At 55.5% G+C, this 26,060-nt stretch overlaps 1 protein-coding gene across 1 annotated transcript in view; it reads right to left on the bottom strand.

The window, feature by feature from the left end:
- CDH4 (cadherin 4) overlaps nucleotides 1–25,421 on the bottom strand; it is a 471,142-nt gene extending 445,721 nt beyond the window's left edge. The window contains exons 1-2 of the mRNA XM_036901831.2: nucleotides 25,183–25,421; nucleotides 22,849–22,960 (exon numbers count right to left, since the gene is read on the bottom strand). Of these exons, the coding sequence (XP_036757726.1) occupies nucleotides 22,849–22,960; nucleotides 25,183–25,239 (169 nt within the window). The 5' untranslated portion in view covers nucleotides 25,240–25,421. The remainder of the gene's footprint in view (nucleotides 1–22,848; nucleotides 22,961–25,182) is intronic.
- Between the last annotated feature and the right edge of the window lie 639 nt (nucleotides 25,422–26,060).

The following is a 26,060-nucleotide window of genomic DNA, read 5'->3' as shown; positions in this document are numbered from 1 at the left end:
TGTAGACTATGTGTTAATCCAAGCTAGACTAGGGCAATAAAACATCCACGGATGCAGAAGATTTCTCTCAGAACAGGGGGGGTGAGGTTCTAAGCCTCACCTCTGTTGATCCCCAATTTCTCACCTGATGGCCCCCCTGCGACTGTGCCTGTCTTAGGTTGTTCCTCCCTTGAGGAATCTTACCTGTCTCTGCTCAGCCACCTATTTAATGCAGAGGCAGGGAGCCCTCTGGCCTGTGGCCATCTCCTCCCAGCACCCTCTGTCCCAGCACCACCAGCTGGCATGACTAGTGCCATCACTGTGGGGATGCACAGGTTTCAGAATCTGCCTTCCTGGGGGTGGACAGCTCAGCCCAGGGTCCCTCAGGGTTGTCCCTGCATCCCATGGGCCTGGCCATTGCATGTGGAGAGGGGCTGTGCCTCCAGCTCCCAGTGCTGTGCGGGGGATGAAAGGCAGCCCTCAGCATGCCACCCAGCATGCAGGGCCACCCCCAGGACCTGCACCCCTCGGGCCGGACAGGGCCCCCCAGGCAGGGCAGGTGGAGAAGGCCATCTCCTCCACCCCAGCCCCCCACAGCTGTGTGCGCAGAGCACCTGTGGATTCTCCATTTCACCTGGGAGCACAAACTGCACCTGCTAAAAAGGAGCACCTTTCACCAGCTGCTTTCCCAACACAATCCCTGGAGAGGAAGTGCCATGTTCCTGCCCCTTCTTACTGGGATCTGGAGAAGCCACTTTCCTCACAAGCCCATTTACTTGCAAGGATCCCAAGTCTATGACCTCAGAACATGACGGTCTTAATTGCCTGAAGACAATGAATGCCCTTGAACCTCTGTCACAGATGAAAGTTGAAACTGCTTCTGTTTTTACTGCAGGCCGCGCCGCTGCTCACACGGAGCGGCCCCTCCCAGCGGGCGCCTGGCGGGTGAGCTCAAGGCCCAGACACTTCCACTAGCGGCTCAGCCAGCGGCCAGCGCTGCTGCCTCGGCACCCTGCTCCTGACAACAGTTACCTCTCCTGCAGCACGCGGCCACCCGGGCCCCCGCTAACCTCAGCTCCGGCCTGCCAGCCATCCGGCTGGTCACGGGGGCTCATCAGTAAGATCTGCCCTGCGTCGCTCCGGCCCCAGGGGCTCTCACAACTCCAAGGGGATGATGCCATAAACAAGCAAGGCCCTGCCTGTCTGCCTCCCCAGAGCCAGGCCCCTAGGACACTCGCCTTACTGCCTGCAGGTCACCCTGGTCATCCCACAGCCCACAGCCACAACCTCCAATGTTGGCGGGCAACAGGGTTAGGCTGTCAGTCAAGAGAGACAAATGCGATTTTTCCAGCTAAAACGGGCTACACAGTTCTACTTCAGGGGCCAGAACCTAAGACAGGAAAATATGGCCATTCCATGAGAGGGGATTTTTCTGGAAATGTATAACCAGAGAACTCTACTGAGGAATGTATTCTATTTGGGGAAAAACAAAATCATGACAATAAAAATATGCCAGGGGCTTCTTTTCACACAAATGGATTTGGATAAATAAAAACGTAACAGCTGATCACTGTATTTCCAAATGCTATTGGTTGTAAGTGTTTTTCATTCTGTAGAACTCAATTTCATTGAAAAAAAATTTGAGCCCTAAATGGACTTCATCCTACCTGGACGTAGAACAAAGTGTTCATTTCCCAAAAGGCACTGCTTGGTGCCCTTACTGTCTACCCAGGCACCTGGGCCTCTCAACTTCTTTCAGTGCAACCCCAGGAAACCAGAGCCCACGTCAGGTCATGCTTTGCATGTGGGGTGCTGTGGATGGGCGCTGGGCCCAGAGTCACACCCAGGTACCTGATGCGCAGACCCTGAAAGCTGCTGGGGGGCACAGCAGGGCGATGCAGGGAGGAACTTCTCAAGTTGTGACGACTCGCCTGACCCCTGCACCCATCGTGCAGCTCCTCCTGCACCCACCATGCATCCCCTTAACTGGGCTCAAGAGCTAACACATGCTGAGAGATGAGCCCATGTGCCGGAGACCCTTCCACCTCAGGACGCAACAAGGCCACTGCGGTTCTCATCCCCAGTCTGCAGATGAAAGGACGGCCTCACAGAGGGCACTCACTCGGCATCAGGGACCCCGGGGGTGGCTAGCGGTCCACTCCGCACATGGGGGATCTGTGTTCCACCTAAAATGGCCATCTTACAACAAATCCAACGTTTCAAAAGCACCACTGAGAAGTCTGACATCAGATGCATTTAAAATACTGGCTTTCCTGGCATTAACGTCTGGGCTTCCTGGCATTAATGTCTAGGCTGCCTGGCATTAACCTTTGGGCAAATGGCAATCACAGAGTCCAAAAGATACTCAGAGGGTGCTGGGCGATCACAAAGATGTAACAGATGCAGCTCCGAAATCTGCCCATAAACGAGTAAAAATGAACCCATCAGCTATTCAGGGACTCTTCCCTGCAAGCTGGCACATGCATCCTCTCTCATTGTTTTATTTTTGGTTTTCAGTGTCTTGTGAAGCAGACCAACATGCAGGGCTGCTAAAAAGCTTTTACGCTGTCATATGTTTGTTTTCAAAAAGTTGCCGAGCAGAAGTGTTTGCTCATAATCTCTCTTCTGGAGTAAAAGCAAAGCGACCAGCTGCTCTTGGCTGCTGAACTGTGACCAGCACTCACCACCCCAACTCTTGGGAAGAGAACACGCCTGCTTTGGGTCTGCAGCAATGGCTTGAGTCCCCTGATCTGGAAGGTTCCATCAAGTCATGTTGCAGAATGGCTGGAAAAGTGGCACTTTTGGAGGGCAGCCTACACAGCTCCCAAGTCCAAGTGTGCTCGGGGGCAAGTCTCCACCCAGCTCTGATCAGACCTGAGAGTCCAGACGGCTTCCAGCTGCTGCTCTCCTTACAAGGGCACTGGAGGGGAGGCAACCTAGTCACATCTTGGTCAATTTCCCATCAGTCCCAATACTTGATCTCCCTTCTAATTCTCAATTCCTAAGATGGACAGGAATGTTCTGAGAAGCATCTAACCAGGAACGCCTTCCACAGGCTGCACAGGGCTGCCCTTGCCCTGCCATGAGGCCCCCGTGACCCAGCCTGACCCAGGATGGAGGAGCGTGGAGGACAGCCCTGCACGCCCACAGGGAGGAGTAGGGAAGTGGACAGCAGCTCCCAGCTCCAGGACGGACATGGCCTGCAGGCCCCCAGCCCCCTTCCCTCACGTCCACAGGAGCTCCAGCCGCCCCTCCGGGGTCTGGAGCAGGTGAGCTGTCACATGCCAGGAGGGCAGGGGCTTCTCAGGGGAGTCATGCCAGCTTCTCTAATGAGGCAGAACATTGACATTTGGATTCCATGTCTGTGGACTAATCCCTTCATTTCCTTATCTGGGATGAGCAGAGCAAAAAGGAAGTGAGAAATTGGCTCCTTCTTAATTCTAGATTTGCAGTTGCCAATCATTAAATTGAGAACCGAGCACCCGATCCATCAGTGGTAATGCTGTTTCATTCCCTTTATCTTTCATTATTACAGCCACCGTTATGCTGTCATTATTATCTGCCCGTCAGAAAATGCTCCAATGCAGGGCTGCAAGGGCCAGGGAGCCTCTTTGCAGTTTTCTGTGTCCTTGCTTCCTCCGAGGCCCCTCAGGCACTGCCACCTGCAGGCATGTACCTCCACCAGCTCTGAACTGCGCTCACTCGGCTGCCGTGACTGTCGGGCAGCCTGGGCTCAAAGCCCAGCTCGCCGTGCAGAAGCTATGTGACCCTGAGCTTCCTTATCTGTCAGATGGGGCTGATAGCACCAAGCTGCACTGGGTTCCTAGGAGGACTAAAAAATAAGGTGTTCAGAGCCGTGGTTCTCATTCAAGGGCCGGTTTCCTCCACGGGCACAGAAAGCAGGAAAATGAGACGGGAGGGCCTGGTAGAGAAGCAGAAAGGAGGGGTCTCTGCGTTGGGATGACCGGGCCCTGGCCTGCTGCAGGGAATGACATCCCATCGGCACACAGCTCCCTGTCCATTACCAACTGCTCGCAGATACTTGGGCTCCACTGGCGTCCGGCGTGCAAAGCCTGACAAGTGCTCTCAGGGCCCTTTACAGAAATGCTTGCAGACCCGACGTACAGGCGGCAGCCCACGCCCCAATTTAATCCTCAGTTCTGGGCCTTGGAAAGCCCTACCGCCTTTTGGAATCTGTGTTGGGGCTTCAGCCAGTCTGGAAGGGTTTTGCTTCCTTATTGATATGAACGGCCCCTGGATAAGAGATTTCATCAACCACACACAGCCAGCACCTCCAGACCACATACCTGTTAAGCACATGTTGGCACATATTAAGGTCTTAGCAACAAACTCCATCAAACCTATGGAAAAAAAGTGACAGACTTCCCCAGGGGGCTTTGGTGGTGCCTGGCCTAACAGAAACCCCAGCCCGGTGTGTAAGCTGAAGACAGATGTCGGATTTCCCGCAGATGAATCTCTGCCCTTGCACACGGGCCATTCCTATCACCCCCAACAGAAAAATTAACAAATACAAACATTCAATTTGCAAAAGAAAAAAGGGAGAGAAAGCTGACTTTTAAGTGGCCAACCTCTCAGCTATTAAACAAAGTAGATGAAATGGCCCATCTTACACCTGTCACACTGGAAAACATTTTTACCTAGAATGGCCATAGGAGGGGCCTCCCAGGCAGAGGCGTGGGGACACAGGGGTGCTGGATGACCATGCCAGGAACATAAGTCAGCACCCCCTCTCTGAAGCAACCCACAGATGCACGGATTGAGGGCTGCAGGGTGAGCAGAGACCCTGAACCAGAAATTCTGAATTCTGCTTCTAATGATGTCGTGGAGAAATAGTGAGAGGTGTGCAGTAAGATGTGTTTACACAGATTTCCACCACTGCATCTTTTCCAGTAGCAAAGAACCTTCTATCTCACTGCACTACATGCATGCCATATGCACATCACCATCACATGCCCGAGAGCACACCCCTCACGTGTGCACTCAGCCATGCCATTTACGTGTGCTTGTGCACACCACACACAGCACATAACTTGCAAACATGCCAACATCCACACACACCTTACACAGCACATGTGCACAAATCATACACCTACATGCATGTCTGCATACACACGTGCAAACACAAATGCATAGTATTATATGCACACTTACATGTATACCCAGCACATGTGTACCCACATAACACACATCGATGCCATACTTGTGCACACTATACATGTACACACATGCACACACACAAATGACATGCCGAATGACTAAAGGTAGTTTGTTCAGTACAGGGAGATGAAATTGCACTGATTTTTTTCTTTGTGTTTTTCTGTCTTTCAAGTTTTCAAGAATAATTTTTTGGCATCTTGTAGGTACAAAATATTCTATGAAAATAAGAAGGGTAGATGAAAGGTAGACTCTTTTTTAAAAAGACCCCACTAGCTCAAAGTGTGCTCCCGGAGGAACTCCTGCTCTGTCTCATCAGTCATAGCCCCCGGATCAGCTCTGCTCAGCGTCTTTCTTTTCCTCCAGAGCAGCTGGGATTTTGAGAGACGTTCAAACAGACCAGAGGCATGGACAGACCTGCTCAGTTTGCAGAGCCAGGGTGTGTTTACTGTGTCAGCAGCCATGGCTGCCAGAGAGACAGCTCTCGCGATGGACGCGGTGCTGGGTCTGTCTCTGAAGTGAGTTAGAAGCGTGTGTCCCCTTGGGCTTTGGTGTTGAATGTGGACACCCCCCACCAGGATTTGTGGCGCTGTCCTGGAGGGTGACAGGCATACACAGGGCTCGTGTTGCTGCCTAGAGCCAAGCCTGTGCGAGAGGCCTGCGCACCAAAGCTCCGGGTCAGCGCATCCCCGTCCCCCACCCCCACCCCGCTGGTCAGCTCGGAGCCGCACGTGAGGGGAGGTGGATGTACTGTCCTGGTCTAGTGCTGGCTTCTGCCCCATCTGCAGGCCATCTTTGTGTCATCCCTCTATTTCTCTTCAAAACTCATGACTTACGTGAAGGACGTTTCACACCCCAGCCGGCCCCCGCGGTCATGGCTCATGGCTCATGGCTCAGTAGCAGGGTGGGGACGTCCCTGGTCCTGCCTCGGAGGCCCCAAGTGCTGCCGGTCTCCTGGGCCCCTCCCAGGGCCACCGATGCACGTGGAGGTCTGTCCTAACAATATCATGCCCTGCCTGCTCTGTGCCTCAAGGAACGGTCCTTCCTGCTGGCAGCAGGCCGGCTAAGGTGCCCTCTTCCTTCCAGTTGTGTCTGTTCAAGAGGGCCAAACCTGCCATCAGGGACTGGCAGCCCCAGATTTGCCCAGAGGCCGGCTGTGCCAGGCTCATAGGTCACCAAGTTGCTAATGTTCACATCGAAGTGCACATCCCCTATGTTTCTTGGGAACTGAGTGCAGCCAAGTCTGCGTCCCCAGCGGAGTGCTCCCGCTCCCAGTCTCCACCACTCCCTGCAGCCCCTGGAGGCATCGTGGGGACTGGATCTAACCTGGGGGCTGGGTCCTTCTCCCATCAGGAAGCCAGCACCCACAGGAGGCTGGTCCCAGAAGACACGGGTCACCTGCTCGGCCACCAGCCCTGCCAAGTGTCCTCAGAGGGCACTGCTCCAGGCCCTGGGGCAGCGGGAAGCAGGGCCTGTGTGCTCTCAGACCATGTGACCATGTGGGGGCTGTTTCCTGGAGGTGAGCCTGTGGCCAAGGTCCTGGCCCTCCCAGCAGGAGGGGCTCCCCGGTCCAGCCAGGCAGCTGCTGCCTGAAGTCCCTGTAGAGCCATGAGAACCACCACATGCTCAGTCCAGGAACCACAGCCACTGAAACACCCCACCCCTACCTCGTTTGGGGAGGACTCTGGCTCAGCGTGCAGGGGAAGGAGATGTATCAGTAACATGTTATCAGCCCAGCAGTGTGAGTCCTGCACATTCAAGCCTGCAGGCAGGTCAGTGTAAGTTTAGAGGTGCCCGATTCTCAGCAGTGAACTGACACAGCAACAGGCTGCTGGGGAGGGCGAGGTGGCAGGGAGGGGAACATTGTTCACCAATTCAGGAGACAAAGCAGAGGGCACGGGGTGGGCCTCCCCGGCCCCTGCAGCTGCCTGCCCCGTGAATTCCAGACCAGGACGGCCCAAGTGAAGGGTCCTCAAACGGCAGCAGAGAGTTTTCAGCTGGCTGAACACAGTCCCAGAATCTGAGCAGCCCCGGGTTTGGGTGGCGAGGACCCTGTGGGCTTGACCTGCACCCACCCTGCTGCTCCCAGGCGGAGCCAGCCCTCCGGGCTATGCTGTGCCGGGCCCGCGGGTGGGGAGGTCTTCTGACCCTGACAATCCCGGCGCAGTAATTGTCATTGTTACCCAATGACACTCTGGACACCTGAAGCGAACAGCCCACAGAGGGACGATTTCATCAGACTAGGACCCACTTGTCTTCCTTTACTTGGGTAACAGCTTAATAAATTAGCCGAGTAAAACCCTAATAAAGAGGCGCACGATGAAAAGTACTATAGCTTGCCCATTTCTCGGCCAAGCCTCTCTGATCACCGTGCCGCCTTGCTCTCTGGCTTGCTGGCCCCAGCCTCCACCCTCTTCGGGAGGTGGGGGGCTCCCCTTCTCTCTGTTGTACAGGCTCCTCCGGGGGGGGGGCTTCCCGGGCGAGCTCGGGGCATCCCTCTCTCCCTCCGGGGCGCCCTGACAGCCCTCCCCCACCCCCACACTGATCCCCAGCACATGCACACTGACGCGCTCCTAATGACACAATCTGGGTAGACATGGAGGACAGTACAATAAACACACATAATTGCTATTTTAATAAAACTGTGTGACAATGGAGGTGGAAGTAATTAATTTCACTTAGCTTAGGCAGAAGGGAAAAAAGGGGAAGACAGCAAGAGAGCTCAGTGGAGAAATGACATTTGAATCAGGAGGCCCTGCAAGTTTGGCTGGGAAGGGCGGTGGCCAAAACAGAGGGACAGAGTGGGCAGAGGCTGGCGAGTGCTGGCTGCCTCAGCAGGTGATTCCGTCCTGGGGCCTGGCAGGGCAGGAGTGGCATGGGGGAAGGGAGAGGGGACAGGGACATGTCATGGAGGGCCTGAGACTCTCTGGGACCCAAAGGTAATGGGCCAAAGATAGCTACAGCTCCCAATATCCAAGACGCACAGACGCTCATGGAACCCAAGGCCAGCACCAACGGCCAAGTGAACAGCAGGTACTTGACTGAGAAGTGTGGCGTCCTGCAGGCCCCAGGCCTCTGTCTGTCCCACAGCCCTGGCCCCGGGGCCTTCACAGAGCCACTGAGATAGAGGGACATGCAGTGTCTATGGCCCAGCACCTAACGACACCCGTCCCGGGCCTCCATGAATGCCCATCCCATTGAGACATCTGACTCGGCCACCTGGGCACAGCATGTGGGACAGCAGGTCTGCAAGCCAGCCCTGTAGGGCCAGGGGACCACAGGTGCAGGCCTGTCATTTTCCTACTGGAACAGGAAGATGGCAGGAAGACGTGATGGCGTTGCTCCCCTGCTCGAGTGTGGCCTCTGATCCTCTCTTCCTCGGATGCCCAGGTAAATCACCAAGACTAGCACTTGGAACAAGAACATCCTCTCAGATCTAACTGCTTACACTGAGTCTCATCGGGTGCCTCTCATCTCAGCACGTGAAGGTGTATAGAGCAAAGGCGGCCCCCACTCGTACAGAGTCTCTGGAAATGGGTTTAGTTTGAAACCACAGATGTGCACTTCTGGTTCTACATTCTAGCTTAAGAGTTCAAACAGAAATGAGGCTTTAATTTATGCTCAGGAAAATAAAAATAGATTAATAGGATCCAGTCAAACCACTAGAAGACGATTTTCTGTGCCAAAAGATAGGCACTGTGAGTTTCCCTAAACAGGTTATCATTTGAACATTGTAAAGCACTAGACTTATTTTTTAAATAGCAAAACTGCAATTATCTCTGCACGTCCCGCACGCCGCTCCATAGCGTTCCTGCATGACGAACCAACTGTCAGCAATATGGCTGGATGAACGTGTCTGCGCCATGCTAGACAGCCAGCCTTATCAAAACCCAGCTGCATTAATCCTTTTCCTTACATCAAAAATCAAATAACTTTCTGGAGAGAGCCTACGGTCTCACGGAGAGCAGCTCCGCTGGGAGACGGCGAGTTGAGATTAACAGCGCAATATGTTAGGAAATAAATAGATAAGCGTTTGCCTCCACAGCTACTGCCTGACACTCAGAACCCGGGGCTGCTTCGGAAAAACAGACTAGTGTCCAGAGTAGCATGTGGCCTCACCGGCGGCGTCTGCCACCCTTGAGTGACCAGGCTCTTCCGCTGCAAACAATGTGCTCACCGCCAATGCCATTTTCCAACAACGGAAGTTTTAACCCGCATGGCATTTAAGCAAGAAGGAAATAATGTTATTCCTAAACGGATAAGGCGGAAATGCAGTAAGACAATTGCTAGATAACTGCATGGAGGGGAATGCCTTCCTGATAGAAGAGCCACCTTTCAAAGCGAGGAAACAATGTGATTTTCTGCCTAGGCAAGGAGCAGAGAGACAGAAGGTAGAGGCGGCCTCCTTATCTTGGGAGCAGCCCTCCTCTCCCCTGGGGTTGGAGGAAGTGATTAATTAGTGCCTTCTTGAAGCTGCAGCCTTAGAAAGCCCCTGGGAGTCTTTTTATTTGCAGCCACGGAATGACATCCTTCCAGAACCCTCCTCTTACAACCCAGCAATGGGGCATGTCTCCACCACCCCCAGGGTCAGCATCAGGGCTGCCAGGCAGACAGAGGCCTGGCTCGAAAAGAATTCCCTTCTTGGTGCTTTTGTAAAGGGAGGAAAAGCTCTTAGTGACAATTTTAAGTGAGAAAAGGAAGCGGCCAAGGGCAAGTGGCATCCTGCCCCCAAGTCCCCTGCTCTTTCTGGCGCTTCTCCATCTGCCCCGCCACCCCTCCCAGCCCATCCTCCATCAGCCGCCAGACTTAAACACAGTCCCAAACCCAAGTGCATCAGTCCCAGAGTTCCTACCTGCCCCCAAAACCAAACCTCGGCATGTTGAAGAAGACCTTAGCAACACTTTGTTTCTAATTTTTCCCCTTGGAAAAGGAAGAACTACAGATCTTGCCCCTTTCTCACATTCCCTGGACAAGCACCAGGATGATCATGCTGGAAAATCAAATTCCTGTCTGGAGCCCACGTGGCCTCAGACCCCACAAGGACAGGTGAGCATGGAAAGCTGTCAGACTTCAAAGGCAGATGCATGGCCCTCCAGGCTGGAGCCTCACAGCATTGATGCCAGCGCCCCGGCCAGCCGGGGGAATCTGCTCTCGCTTACAGGGTAGGACAGCCACGGCCCGACCCCACCCTGGGCTGCTCTGACTCAGCGAGCCTGCACGTGTGGGCTGTCTTCTGCCACTCGGGAAGGCCCGCCATTGCCACCGGGCTCACGTTAATACAGCAGACGGTGTAGACCAAAGGGCCGTGAACTTCACACCACGAGCGATTGTTTCTCAAGCCAGGCCTTCCCCGTTTCCTCTAACTGCACAAGGGGTCATCTGTGCTGCCCACTCAAACTTGCATCCCAGGTACAGTGAACAAGACCGGAGAACAGTGGAGAGGCTAAGATGGGAGGTCAACTCCAATCCCCCCCATGCGTTATCCCTGCGAAATGCCACCGAGCCCCGAATCTCTGTGTGCTGGAGTTCCAACCTAAAAGCGGAGACAAGCCCATTCTAATTTCAGGGGCTGCAACAAAAGTCTATCACTGTCATCATACTTAAAAGTCAGAGACTTTTAGAGAATACCATGCTTATAGTATTTCAAATGCAAATCCCCCCCAATAGGGCCATACAAGTACAGCTCAGGTTTACCAAGGTGGACAGATCTGCTATGATTCAGATGCACCTAGGAATCCAGGACATGTCTTAAACGTTTAAACCAAAAATACCCCAGGGAAACATCCCTACCACTTTGGAGAGGCTCCTACCTTCCCGCAAAGGTGCCATCACTCAACCACGATGGAAAAATACCTGAAGCTCACACTACGTCCCCCCACTGCCAACCATCTTCAAAAGACCCGAGACGTCAAAATGGATTTCAAAGGCCCCTGTAATTTTGGCAGCATGACATTTTATGTCTTATAAGCTATTTTTATTAGCCAGGATTGTAGAAAATTGACGTTTATCAGCCATTAACCTTTCAAATACGTAACTCGTATTATTTTTCCCACATAGAAGTATATCTTACACTTCTCTGTGGATCAATCCTTAAGCAGTTCAGCAACTTTAAGGAAAAAAAAAAAAGTCATTGTGAAACCTCTCTGTTCTCAAGAAAACATAAGTTCTACAATTTTACAGACTTCTGATCACAAATTTTAGTCGCCTTCAGCTCTTTGCTGGTATTCTGTTTTTATCTTAAAATATAAGAACTAGATAAGGCAGGTTGTATAATCCCTCTTTGTATCTGAGGGAAGGTGGGAAAGAACAATGTAGGGAAAGGGTCTGGCTCCAAGCAGCTAGGAGCCTGCAGGGCGGCCACCTTTGGAGAGGCTACTTTCTAACTCCATTCAGCCCATCACTGCGCCAGCAGTGAATACGCTGTGACACAATCCAGTCATACCAGAGCCCTATTAATAAATAACCATAGCAGATATCTAATGTTCGTGGGCTGCCTCTCTCCCCAACAAGCCTACAGAGCTTTCAATAAGCCACTCCATAATTTATTTATTCAATTTTTAAAACATGGCTTTGCCAAAAGGTCTCTAGCCGCACAGAAGCATGTAAAGGCCAAGAAGGGACCAGTCCCCAAACAAAACCATAAAAACCTAACGGATCGGCCTGCCATCTCGTGGGAAAACCACTGCCCCCAAGGCCAGCTCAGACCATCTCAGGGAGCTGGACTCTGGCACGGGGGAGGCTGGGGTCGTGCCTCGGCACCCGGCCACGGGGGAGTGAAAGCTGCCTGTGCCCCGGGGGTCCTGCTCACCCATCAGGAACACGGCGTTTTCTCTGAGAGTCGGCTTCTGCTCGGGCCTGGATGTCAGCCTCACTTCCCAAGCCTCGGGTGGGGAGAAGGAAGGGAGGAGAGCTTCTCCAGTGAGCCAGCTCTGCTCAGCCGAATGGGGGCTGCCTGGCCCCATGAGCAGACCTGGCGCAAGCTGGCAGTGGCTGCGCCCGGGGCCTGGCACCGCCTTAGGCACTGCCCGCGGGCCATCGTGCTGCGTCACCAATACCCATCTGTGCAATGGGAGGCCCCCACCTCCCACAGAGGATGCAACAGGTCCCAGCACAGGTGACAAGGGCGCAGGGTCTACATTCCCAGAAGCTGCTCAGACCTTGGACCTCGGGGTTCCCAGCCCCACTGGGGAAGCCGGGGCTGGGGTGGGCGACAGGGCTGGTGGGCTCCTCCAAGACCCACTGTGGGAGCTTAAGCAGGTGACCCCGAAGCACTGTGCAGTGGCACCCCTGCTTGGAAAAGAGGGGTCAGTGATGCGCCTACTGCATAGGGTGACTGTTCAGATTAACCCAGAGGGCATGGGTGAGGTGCCTAGTACAGAGGAGGGCTCCATCAACAGTGTCCCACCAACTCCTCAAATCGGACCAGGCACCAGGACAGGGACAGGGGCAGCCGGGGCTTCCCATGGCACTCTGGTTCTGTCCAAGGTGGCTGCATGATGCAGCTCATCTTATTAACAATGTTCATTGATTAAATGCCACGGGTGTTCCCTCCAAGTCAGCCAAGGCCCCTCTGTCAATATCTTATTGGAGACAGAGGAAGGGAAAAGGGTGTACTTCTCCTTCAAATCTTGAGTGCAAAACAGCCTGAACATCAAGACAAGGCAATGACACCCCTTACCTGGCAAGTCCCAGCGTGAGGCCCTTTATGCTCTGCTCCAGGTGCCCCAGCGCCCTCGGGGAGTGGGGCATACCATGCAACCTGGGCCCGAGACAGCCTGGGGTCCGGCTGCAGCAGTCATTCTCTGGCAGGAACAGAGCTATTCCCACTTCGGCTGCTGGCTCTTGGGTGACCCATCCCAGCCCAGAAAGAGACAGAGTGGCTGGGCTGCAAGGCACTGCAGTGGCTCACTCCCGGTAAGGCCTGGAGCCCCCCTGGGGCACCCAGGGCTCCAGGTCAACTGCAGGTCCAGCAGGCAGGGCAGCTTGGGACTGTCCCCAGGTATGCGTGAGGCTCTCTGCCAAGGAGCTGCACAGAAGGGCCAGGGCCAGGGATGGGGGGCCCTTGGAAACTGAGTTCAGCAGCTGCTCTCCTGAGCAAGCTTGCAAACCTCTGCTGCAGGGGAGCTAAGCAGCCAGGCAGCAGAAACGCGACTGCTTGAAACACAAGAAACATGACACTCTGAGCCAGAAATAATGCCTTTTTGCATTTGCACAGTAAAGCAGTTTCAGGGAGAGAAGAGGCATTTTCTACGCATGCTTCCCTCCCGGACAGCGCCCTGCTCCTCCCTCCCGTGCCTCTGTATCTCAGCAGCTGAGGGTTAAATGATTCATTGACAAATACAGACCTTTAGATTAACAAAATATTTACAATTCATCTATGTGATATTATCTGAGCTATAATCCTTGCTAAAAATTGCATTTGACAGGGGAAGATAATGGGAGGGGAACAAATTCTCTATATACATTTTAATTCTGATGAAACCGTTCTGAGTCATGCTTTATATTGTAAACACCATAGGACTGCTCTGAGGTGCCTGATCGGCCGCCCCGGTGAGCTGGAGGCGCACAGCGGGCGTTCCAACCAGCCGCCTGAGCCACACTCTCCAGTGCCACTTGCACCCGGCAGACACCCTCAGAGATACCACCTGCTCACGGGGGATGCGGACCCTTGGAATTCTGGAGCTAAACAGGCTCCAGACCCGAGGCCCTTAAACTTTAAAGAACATCAGCCTCCTGGGAGATGGATGAAACAGGCAGATTCCCAGGCCATATCCCGAGGATTTCTGATTCAGCAGGTGTGGAGTGTCCCGGGGCTGCTGTGACAAATGGCCACAAAGTTGGTGGCTTAAAATAACAAAATCTCTATTCTCTTAAAGCTCTGGAAGCCAGAAGTCTAAAATCAGGGTGTCCACAGGCTGCATGCCTTCTGTGGGCTCTAGCGGAGAACGCTTCCTGCCTCTCCCAGCTCCTGGTGGCCCCAGACACTCCTTAGCTTCTGGCCACCTCCCTCCAGTCTCTGTCTGTCTCCACATGGCTTGTCCCCTGTCTGCGTCTTCTCCTCTTCTGTCTCTTATGAAGACACCTGTGGTTGGATGTAGGGCCCACCCAGGTAATTCAGGAGGAGCTCATGAGGCCCTGCGCCTAATCATACCTGCAAAGACCCTTTCTCCAAACAAGGTCACAGTCATGGGCTCCAGCACGAGGGAGCCCACCGACCCCAACGGTAGGTCTGGAAGGGACCCCAGAGGTCTGGCGAATTAACAAGCATCCCCCAGGCAGGCAATTCCTTGACCGTGGTTTACACCCTACCTCTCTGCTTTGCAGGTAAGGAAACCGAGGCCCAGAGAAGGGAGGGTGCCCCGGCTCAGCCCCCGACTCCCAGTCAGGTGTGCTTCCCACCCCACTGTACATCTCAGCCTGCCTTTCTCCCCGAGCCCTGCTGGAAGCAGAAGCCTGGGACTGCGCTTAGCGACTGTGTCCACCAGGTGCCTCCTGGCTCTCCAGGAAGATCAACCTTGACTGTTGGGCAGTAAAAACCAATGTGAAACGAACACATCGCATTTCTCCAAGTCAGACACACAGTCACTCAAAGACAGAGAGGTCTTCCCAGACAGACGTGGGGTCTGCACGCCCACCAGGGGCTGGAACTTAAACTCTATTCCAAATGGAAGCCCATCCCAGCCAAGAACAGCCCCTCGGCACCTGCGGCTTCTCTTGGAACCTCTCGCCTGGGCAGGTGAGCACCCGTTGTTGGCATTCTCCCCTTGGCAGGGCAGGAGGGGAGGGGCTCTCCCACTGTGGGTATTTATCTGTCACTGAAGGCTCCCCCGAATCCCTCCTAAATGCCCACACACTGTCAGCAAGAAAACACAGTGCAGCCAAACAAGGGACTGTCGGCAGCAGCCAGGCTGGAAGATGCTGCGCGCTCTGTGGGTTCATCCTTCCAGGCTCCCAAGGGGCAACTCCCCACCTCAGGACCCACGGAGAAGCGGCCAGTTGAGCTCATGATGACACTCAGGACACGGGAGGGGAATGAGGACGGAAGAGGGCCGCGCGGGATGGCTGAGTGCTGGGGTGGGCTTCAGATCTGCCCTCCTGACCCTTGACTCGTCCTGGGTCAATCACCCAGGGCCTGTTTCCTCCGCTGTGAAGTGGGGCTGCCAACCTGAACCCCCGAGGACCACAGGAACTGGATGAACGCAGCACGGTGCCTGGGACATTGCAGGTCCTCAGCACAGGGCAGCAGAGATGACCACGCACACCCATGGGGCACGTGCCGTCCTACACAGGGGCGCCCAGGGCCTGGTCCCCGGCCCTGTGAGTATGTCACCTCCCAGAGTGAAAAGGCCTCACGAGGTACAGTCAAGGGCCTGGAGAGGGGAAGCCATCCTTGAGCATCCGGGTGGCCCGTTGTCATGACGCGGGTCCTCCAAGGGGCACAAGAGAGTCCGAGAAGGTGATGTGGCTGTGGGACAAAGGCGGGCACGCGACTGTGCTGCCTGTGGAGATGGAGGAGGGGCTGCAGGCCGAGGAGGGCGAGGGCCTCTGGAGGGTGCCAAGGCGAGGCCCCGGATCCCCCAGCAGCCCCCAGCAGATTTCAGCCCAGGGGCACCCGGGCCGGGCTTCTGGAACCCAGAATAGCCAGATGACAAATTTATGTTTTTTTAAGCCGCTAAATATGTGGGTCACTGGGACTACATGAGGAAATGATGACAACCCATGATCGAGCAAATCCCTCACTGGAAGAGGAGGGCAGGTCACAGACCTCTGCACACAGGCCCTGGGGCAGGACTCCCAACTGCCTGTGCCCGCAGGGGCCTGAGGACACCCGGGCAGACGGGAAGTCCCCCACTCCGCCAGCCTCCCCAGATGGAGGTCGGCAGGGAGACAGCCTCTGGTAGAACTCACTGGTCAAAAATAATTAAGGTTTGTTTTGTTCCAGTTGGTTTAAGAAGGGGTTTGGGGTGTGGTGAGCCAGAAACAGTATCAGGGGCCACCAGGAGGGGGCATCCTAGAGCTTGGGCAAAAAGTCACCCCAATTCTGAGCCTTCTGACAAAAAGCAAACGATTTTACCAGTCCAGCTTAAGACATGCCACAGGTCCCCTCTGAGGAGTAAAACGAAGGAGCAAGTGCCACAGGGTTTTACAAGAACACGTGGGAGAGCGTTACCGTCCTGATGGAAGAAACTCAGTCAGCTTACAGCGTGTTCTGTAACAGAATTCACTGGAAGTAAAAACTGCTCCTTTAAAGTCAGAATGATTGGTGCTGTAAGACAGCGAGTGCTTTCTCGCTCACCTGCTCTCAGCTGGGGCCAGTTCTGGTACCTACCTACCCAGGCTTCAAAGCCCGAGAGAGAGAATGATCTGGAAACCTCACATCTAGAACCGGAAGCCCCTGCAAACAGCCAGGACACAGGCAGTAAGCACCACCTGCTCTCTCGTGCACAGCCCCCCAAGAGGCGGTGCAGCGAGCCCGGCCCGGGCATGTCTGCAGACTCGAGTGCCGGCTTTGTGCACGGGGCCTCATTAATGTCCGCAGAGCTGGGAGCCACAGGGAATGCCTATGACAACAGTCCGGACCCCAAACACAGCTCAGACCTTGTGCGCTCCCGGCTTACAGAACTGGCTGGACTCTCCGCTAGGATCGCTCTCTGCCATTTCCCCTCCGCTGGCAGGGTCTGAAAGCCGCGTGAGAGGCCGCTCTGGAACTGCCTGCTACATGCCTAGAATTGAAAACTCCTGCTGGCTCTTCCGGTCCCCGGGCCAGTTTTGTAAACCCAAGGTGCCCGTGAGTTGGAACTCACTTCTGATGGGCCCTCACACCCGAGTGATCGCAACCCAGCCCTTCCTGACACACTGGGCTTGGTTGTTGCAAACATCCGAGATGAGAAACAATTAGCAGGTCTGAAGGCTTAATTGCTAATCTTATGGTGGTGCCCCTGCACATCTGGGGCAGAACACCTGCAGAACATCCTGTCTGCGTGCAACTCCCATGTTCTATAAAGTGTCTTCATTCACATAAATGAGCTAAACGCATGGGTCTGGACAAAGAGAGAAGATAGAGCAAATCACACGCATTTACAACTGTCTCTTGACCTTCATAGATCATCAGTTTCTGATCCATAAAGTGGGAACACTTTTATCTCCTCGGAAAGGCTTTTGTGAGGATTACACGAGGCACTGCATGCAGAGAGCTGGCACGCAGCATGGCGCAACTCAATTTACTATATTATAAGTACGGAGTCTCACATTCTTGCCTCTGAAGACTCCTTTAAAATACATATTTGTGAAATGCAAAAATCTTAATCTGTAAGCCACAGTGTTGATCAGTCCGTTAACCTCATGTCTAACTAGTGTGCGCTCCTCAGCAGTGAAGATTTTTATTTAATGGTGAGTAATTATAAAGGGAGCTGAGGTTAGAAGACTCCCGGGCTCCCTGATCCAGCACCTGATGGCCCCAGGGTGCAGTGGCCATGTGAGCACCTCCCTCCCAGGGCACAGGGAGCCACGGAAGCAGCTGCTTGGCCAGGGCAATGCCCAGGGCAAGGGCCATGGTGTCTGGCTGCCTTCTGCTCTCAGGACTGAGTGGGAACTTTGGCCTGCAGACAGTGCATAAACTGTGCCTTCCAAGTTTTATCACTGGGGCCAGTCTTACCTTCTGTCAGATAGAAACTGCTTTCTAAGTATTGATGCTTCCCTTTCAAACCTCTTCATTCTGCAGCCACACAAAATAACAACAAAGGAAGATGGCTGAGAGACCCAAAGCAACCCTGGCCCCTGAGAAGGTAAGGCCAGCCCCAGAGAGAACTGTGCGGGCATCAGGGTCCCCACAAGGCCCCCATGGTGGGCAGGGAGCTCCTCCTCAGGGTGTACGAGGCCTTTCTGCTCTGAAAGAAGCACCCCTCTGGCTTCTAGAAGGACATCCAGGCTTGGAGCAAACAGAAGCCACTCGCCTATACTTTGTTGAGACCGAGGTTGCCAGAGCCTGTCAATATTGAGATAAAGTCCCAAGGAAAATCTCCTGGCTTTTTGGAAGAGGGTGGCTTCCCAGTGGAGAGTTTATACTCTGTGATGGGTGGCCAGACAGGCAGCCCTGGCTTAATACACTTAATGATTCATTCACATACTGGCTAGAGAGAGTCTAAAGCAATTGTTCATTTCATCTGTTCAACAAGTATTTATCGATGCCCATGACACGCTCTCTGCAATCTAGTATGCTGGATGTAGATACTAATTTACAAAGGAAAAAGTAAGATCAAGGCCCAAGGAACGAAGGTGGATGCAGACAGCTGGGAAACCCTCTGAAAGGCTCAGGGCAGAGGATGAAATGTGCTCTGAGCTTCCAGAGGGAAGGACAAGTGCTTGCTAGTAACACAGCTCTTTGCCCTCCTGCATCAGGGATTGCATTTGGCTGCGGGAGACAAGAAACTCAACTGTGGCATTTTAACTCTGTTTTTTTTCACCTCTCAGGTCAACAAGTCCAGAGGTCTGCAGTTATTCATGGATGCCACCAGTTCCTGCTCTACCATCCTCATAGTGACAATATGGCTGCTCTGCCTCAGACGTCATATCTGTATTCCAGGCAAGAAAAGAAGGTATGCGCTCCCACTCATCTGCAGGTTAACCAAGGGACTCAGAAGCATTACAGTGTCAGCGTTTTCTAGCTCATTCATTGTTTCAGTCAGTACTGATGGCTCACCCACCAAACAGCAAGTCAGGCAGGACACTGAGTGTGGGATAGGCAGGAAAACCTACTAAGCTTCTTAACCAGGCACCTAGGGATGCCTCTGCCCTGCCCCCAGTTATCTGTCTGCAAACCACATGGGTAGAGAGGCTATTTTCAATATAAATATAAAGATAATGGTTCCTCTGACCATGCTGCCTACACTGTGGCAAATTCTTAGCTGCTGATTGCCGACACCTGCACTTGGTCTCCCCCCAACCATCCCTCCCTCTGAGCGCTTTGGTATACAAATGAGTTACTCATTCACAAAGCACTGTCTGTCTGTTCTGCATCAGGTAGGAGCTAGATGCTGGGGAAAACTTATATGGCGATACTGATGCCTGTCTCCTGAGCATCCATTCCTTCCCTCCTCCCACTTCTGCTCCAAGCAGCGATCTGCGCCAGGAGCTAGATCATAGCAGGTCTAAGCCAAACATGGCAAAGCAGTTCTCTGCTTCGGCTTCCTCACCCCTTTCAGCTGTGAGTGGCATGAGACCTAGGCCCAGCCAAGGAGAACCTCTGCAAGGAATCTGAGGAAGCGTTTGCTTTCCTGTATCATCAATACGTCAATACAGGGGAGAAATGCTGATGGTGCTACTACTCCCTCCTCCCTCCCGCTCTGAGTGCAAATGCAATGCCTGGAGCCACAGCAGTCAGTTTGCAATGATGAGGCAATAAACTGAAATACTAATGATAGAATGGTAAGGATAAAGGTTAGCAATGTGACGGTACCACTGATCCGATGCTCCAGCCCTTGACACCTCTTTCTACACTGATATGTGAGAAATATTAATCCCCATTTAAGATTCTGTTAATTGGGCTTTATCCTGTTGGCCCAGAACATCTGAAATGATAAATGGTAAACAGAGTGATAGGGCTGCTGCCCTTATGAATCTTAAGAGAGAGACTGACTAGATAACATAAATTCTCCAACAAGGAAGCAGAGTGTAGTTCAGGGGCAAAGATGGCCCTAAGCTAATGGGGGGGATGGGAGAGGGGAGGCTTTTCATAGGAGTCCCAGTAAATGAACTCATCAGAAAAAAGCTCCTCTTCCGTATTACCTGAACTCACAGTGTGTTCAGTGTGTGCACTGCCCTTGGGTAGACCCACTCCCTCCTGCCCCAGCAGATACCATTTCTACTCACATGCTGCACGCCCTCCTTTCCAGGAGTGAGGGGGGACAGGACCCAGACATTGTGGGTTCCCACTCTGCACCCCCACTCTCCCACCCTTGAAGGGGTTTTGCCCCAAAGCTGGTCTGGGTTTTCCCAGAACTCTGCTCGCCAGGAGGGAGCAGTGCAGGTCACTGGATCCATTGCAGCCTTGCCGTTAATTATTAACAAGGCAGAGAAAAAGACACCAGCTTTGCAGCTGCCCCACAGTGAACTGTGGCTTACGGAACGTGCCCCTTTAGCCTAAGGAACACAGCTTAACCATCCCATTTTAGATGTTGCCATGTACCAGAGATGGTGACCTAAGTGATCTACCCTGAGAACAAAACTATAGCATGTGAGCACACACTGTGATGTTCAGGCGCTCGCCAGGAAAGCAGACAGGAATCACGGCGCAGTGGGGATCTGGGACCGCTGCACATGAGCCGCACAGACACCCGCCCCGCCAAGGTTCGCGATAATGGAGTACCTGCTCCCATGTCGGGGAAAACTATTTTAAGCCTAATTAGCAAGGAATTTTTAGAATGCAAATGCTTTTCATTTAGATATAAAACAAAATGCCATGACATTTCTTCCATCCATTTATCATCAATAAGTTAATTACTGTGTAACAAGTCACTCCTTCTGGAATCTGGATGTTTGGGGCTGTTGGTAAGCTGACTTGGGCAAAGAGAAGGCACCACGAAGCAGCCGTTAGTGGCTGTGGCACGCCGACAGCAACATGGGCCCTGGTGACATTCCGCTCATCAAATTAAGGTTAAGCTCTCTCCATTGGAATAACTCCATTATAAGTAGTCATTATCTATTTAGTTCAATTCCTACCAGGAAAACAGAAATACTGTGCCTCTTATTTATTTTTGACACACACCTTGTAGTTTGCAAGGTTTGTACCTAAGTAGAGAAATAGTTCTCCGCCCCGGCTTGAGCATATGTCCACCTTGGCTTTTGCCTCCCTATGAGTGAAATTATTTCTAAGAAATAAGACATCTCTTTGTCCCTAAGAACAGTGAGAGGGTGGCACATGCAGATGTGGGAGGGAAGTGGGAACTAGCAAACCCCAGAGGAGGGGAGAGGCAGGGTCCCTAATGCCTGGGAGACACTCTGCAGGTCTCCCCTCAAGCAGGGTTGAGCTGGGCTTCATCTCAGGCACAAGCACCCAGGACATGACTTGCGCACCTGCAGAGCCTGCAAGCTGGTCCGACATCGCCTACGATGATGGGCTCTTAGGTGGAAATCCGTCTGGGCATCCTGGGCAGGCCAACACCTGGCCAGTGATCAAGGCCTCCCCACCACACCAGCTGAGAGCAAAGGCCAGTTCAGCCAGACCCACCCAGCCCACCAGGGGAGGGAGGAGATGCTCCTCAGAAATCCCACAGTTTTTTGTAAAAGGTATGAGAATCTGTGATTCTCTTCTGTAGCAGGTAGCACTTGTCACTACAAAGAAAGAGGCATTTTTTCTTAAATTCCTGAGTAAAACTGATACTCCTGTATCTTATCAGGCTTAGCTCTGTGCCCAGGGAGGCGTAAGGAGGTGTGAGCAAACAGCGGCTCTGTGACCCACTACCTATTACAACGCACTGAGTGAGCCTCCCCCGGCATCCTCTGCGGTCCCCAGGGATGCCCAGTCAACCAGTCATCCTGACGCTCCACCCTTTCTAACTCTACCCGGACACGCTGTACAGCCACCAGGGGCCCCCCTTGAAAACTCTTCCCATACAGTACTCTGCACATCACACATCCATTCTGCTCCCAGGCCAACTGCCAAGAGATCTTTTTTTGATCATCAATGAAGAGCCAATAGCCTCACACCCCTGCTTCAGCAGCCGACTTCAATGACAACAAAGTAAGCAAAATAAAAATCCTGATTCACGTAAACAGGAAGAAACAAGACAACATGCCCGTTTCCAAGGGAGAGGATCTGCAGAATCACCCCCCTGACTGCATGAGCGCCCCCCTCGCTGAGGAGCTGCGGCCAGAGGTCCAGGGAAGAGCCTGTATTCCCTGAAACACAGGACGGGGGAGCAAGTCAGCAGCCTGCGGATGAGCTGGTGTGAATGTGGAGGCTTCGCTTTGATGCGTTACCTGAGGTTCACTCCCTCCTGCACTCCGAGATCTAGGGTGCCCAGCCAGGGTGTTCAAGGTACAATTTTGAAACCTGAGCAAGGAAGAGCTGATTTACTTTCCCTGCTACGCAAATGTAAAGCTTAATTAGTTGCCTGGGAAGAGAAGCGGACCAATATGCAGAATGATCTGTGGTCATTTGAGTTTTGAAGCTGACTCTGACTTTCCCATCACAAGCGTGGATCTAATCCTGCAATTACGGTAGAGCTAATTGGTAGGTCCCTCCTGCAGGAGTGTTTTCGTGTTGTCAGTGGGGCAGTAATGAAAACGAATGCCACGTTTGCGAGCAGAACGTCTGTGGGCTTATTTACCGCACTTCCAACAACATTGTCTGCTTTACCATGCATTTCAGAGCAAGGATAATTTAAGAATCCAGAATTTCATACATAAAAATACTCAGTCAGAAAGTCTCTCTGCACATTATTTGGGTGACATTACATCTGAATTCCAATTTGCTGCCCAGGAAATGATTCACCTCACTCAAAAATGGCAGGGACTCTGAATCATTCACCTGCGATGCCAAATGCCTTTGAGGTCAACCTGCCTGCACCTCACTGACCTCACAACCAGCATTTTGCAAAGAGCCTGGTCAAAGGCAGCTGGCCTCACCATGGAAATGTTTTCCAGGTCCAGAGCATGGCAGGCAATTCATTTCCTCCCCTCCATGCACCACCCTACCTTTGAGTAGCTTCTCTCCTTCCAGAATGTTTTGGGAGATTAATGCTGTGTAATCTTCTTCGGAGAATCCAACCTTGCAGGTCTCCCTGGCTGTAAGATCCCCATTATGGGCCTGGGAATGGGAAGAAGAGAGATTGGAATAAACACGAGTTCACAGAAATTCAATCCAACCCACATTTACCCAGGGCTTGCTGCGTGCAAGGTCTCGGCCACGACAGACCCCAGTCAGCCAGAGGTACCATGGGCCCGTGTCTGTGGTCTCCGTGGACTCGTAGGAGTAGAGTTCTCCCCTCTCATGCACAGGGAACACTTCAAGAGCCCCAGAGGTTGCCTGGACCCGAGGCTAGATGGGGAGCCCATATATACTGTGTTTCCCCTATGCATTCATATCTATGTTAAAGTTTAATTTATAAATGAGGCATCGTAAGGGATTCACAGCAATAATAAAACAGGACAGTTAGAGCCACATACTGTCATAAGTTACATGAGGTCCCTCCCTAAACACCTCACTGCCCTGCACTCACCCACCTGTGATGTGAGATGATAAAGGGCCTGGTGTGGGGGTGATGCGAGGTGAGTGACGTAAGCATTGGGACACAGAATCAGGCTACTATTGACCTTCTGAACTAGGTTAGAAGAAGAGCATCTGCTTCCAAATGGGTCACTGAAACCGGAAAGACACCGCCCCTAAGCGGGGGAGGGCATCAGCCCTGGGCGCACGCAGGGCAGGCAGGCAGCCTGTCAGGGCCTCAGGGCAGGTGGCAACGGTGGCAGGCAGGACACAGAAGGTAGCCCACGAAGCCACGGAGGGGAACGGGCCCAGGCCAGCAGCCTCCCATCGGAGCCAGACTGGGTGGGGGCCCGGCGGAGGCAGAGCCAGGAGAGATTCTCCTCCGCTCCGAGCGGAACAGCGAGGGAGGCTGCCTGGAGGCGGTGAGGCGGCGCGGGTTCCACCTCCAGGCCTCTCCCCGCGCACGGACAGACGCGCGTCCACCCTTGGAGCTCCGGTCTCCGGCCCCACCAGGCGAGAGAACTCCCCTAACTGAGCCGAAAGGGCGGGGGTCCTGGTTCCTCGGGAGCCCCGGGCTTTCCTGTCCACCGGGGACCTGGAGCCCGCGGCGCGGGGAGGGCGGCGGCCCCGGGGCAGCGCGCGCGCGCGGGTGGGAGCGGCGGGGGCCGCCGCTGAGGCAGCAGGGAAGGCAGCCTGCGGCCCGCGGCCCCGACCCCGACCCCCGCCACCGGGACCTGCAGGCGCCCTCCACCCAGAAGCACTGAGGCGCGCAGAGCGGGCGCGGGCTCCCGCCCCGGTGCCACTCCCGCCCGCGGCTCCGCGCCGCGGGAACGAAGCTCCAGGTTCGAGCGGAGCCGCGGGAGCCAAGTGGCCCGGGAAAGTTTCGCCCCGGCCGGGCGCGCGCCGCGGTCTCCGGGCGCGGGCACTTGTTCACCTCCGCGGTTGCCCGGCGGGCCCGGGAGCGGCAGCGAGGCCAGGCGGCCACGAGAGGGGGTTCCTGCGACTCCCGCGGCTCCGCCGCCTCCCCCAGGGGCGCCTCCCCGCAGCCCGCGCGCTGCCCCCGCGGCCCTGCCCCCCGCAGGCGTGCGCGGGGCTGGCGCCGGCTCCCGGGCTCCGCAGCAAGGAGGCGGGCGCCCCGCCGCGCTCCCGGGGGGGGGGCCCTCACCCCGCGCCCGGCCCCGCTCCGAGAAGCCAGGGCCCCGCGGGACGCCGCAGAGACTCGGCGGCGAGAGTGCCCCGCGGTCCACACCCGCCGCCCGCCGCAGCGACGGTCCCTGTCAGCACCCAACGGGCGCGGACAGAGGCGGCGCCGCGCCGAGAGCCCCCAGCCCGGGCAGGGCGGCAGGCCTGTGCCCCCGGCACCCCCAGCCCCGGCCGCTGCCGCCAGTTCCCCGCGCCCGCAGCCCCGGCCCGGGCTGGGCTGGGCTCGCCAACTCCGGAGGCGCGCTGCTCCCGGGCGATGGAGGGCGCGCCGGCTCCGCCAGCGGGCAGCCTGCCCAGGCGCGGGCGAGCCGAGCTCCGGGCAGCGGCCGCGGACCGGGGGCGACCCGGGAGTGCTCGGCGGTCCTGCTCCGGGCAGCGCTCCCCGGGTCCCACACCCGCCCGCCCCGCCCCGCCCCGCGGCTCCCGGGTCCACCGACCGCAGGCGGCTTCGCGGAGCGGGAGAGCCGGCGGGATGCAGCGGGGCTCGCGGCGGGGACGCCCGGCGCGGGCAGGGGAAGCCCGGGAGAGCCCCTCCGGCGTGTGCGCGCCCCGCCGGCTCCGGGGGCGACTCCGCGCTGCCCGGGGCTTCCGGGCGGTCGGGGCGCGGGGCGGCAACTCACCCGGAGCGCGGCGGAGAACGCGAGCAGCACGAGGAGCACGGCCGAGCCCGCGGTCATCTTCCCCGGCGCGCCGCGCCCCGGCGCCCGCCCTGCGCCCGGAGCCCGCTCCCCGCCGCCGCCGCCGCCGCCCGGTCGTGCCGCCGCCGCTCCGGCGGGCCCCGCGCCTCCAGCCCGCTGGCCGCCGCTCTCTGCAGGCCCCGCGAGCGAGGCAAGTCCGGCCGGCGGCGCGCTCCCTCGGGCCGGTGCGTCCGCCGGCCTCGCAGCCGCCCGCGCCTCTGTTCCGCGCGCTCCGAACTGCAGGTGAAGCCGCGCGGCTGCCCCGCCGAGGCCCCGCCCCGCCGCCCGGCCCCGCGCTCGGCGGCCTGACGCGGGCCTTAAAGGCGCCGCGCCCTCGCGCCGCGCCCGCGCCCCCCGCGGCCCCGCGCCTCCCAGCTTGGGCGCGGCGTCCGGAGCCCGCGTGGGCCGCAGGGGCAGCTGGCGCTGGGTCTGCGGGGAAGCGGTCCTTGAGGACCGAGGCGAGAAGGGGGCCCCGCCACCCCGACCCTGGGCACCCCTTCTGGGTGGGGAGGCCCTGCTGCCTTAGTCTGACCCCCTGCCCCGGCCCCTGCCGTGGGGGCGCGCGCGCCTCTCCTGTCCTTCGTGTCCCAGGCCCACCGTTCGGCCTTGCACCCGCGTGGGCCGCTCAGGGGTTGACCTGGAGACCAGCTGTTAGGGGGGCGCAGAGCTCTAAGGGTGCTCCTCAGCCCGCGCAGGAAGCCCCGGGTCTGGGCCCTGGCTGGGATGCGCCCTCCAGGACTTGGGACGGGACTCATCCCCCTTTGTGCATCAGAACACACCGTTAGGCCCGAGAAGCCAAGAAACAAATGGGAGGCCCTGGC

This window comes from Manis pentadactyla, chromosome 5 (assembly GCF_030020395.1).
Source record: "Manis pentadactyla isolate mManPen7 chromosome 5, mManPen7.hap1, whole genome shotgun sequence".
Classification (NCBI taxonomy): domain Eukaryota; kingdom Metazoa; phylum Chordata; class Mammalia; order Pholidota; family Manidae; genus Manis; species Manis pentadactyla.
This window is presented reverse-complemented; position numbering and strand designations above follow the sequence as displayed.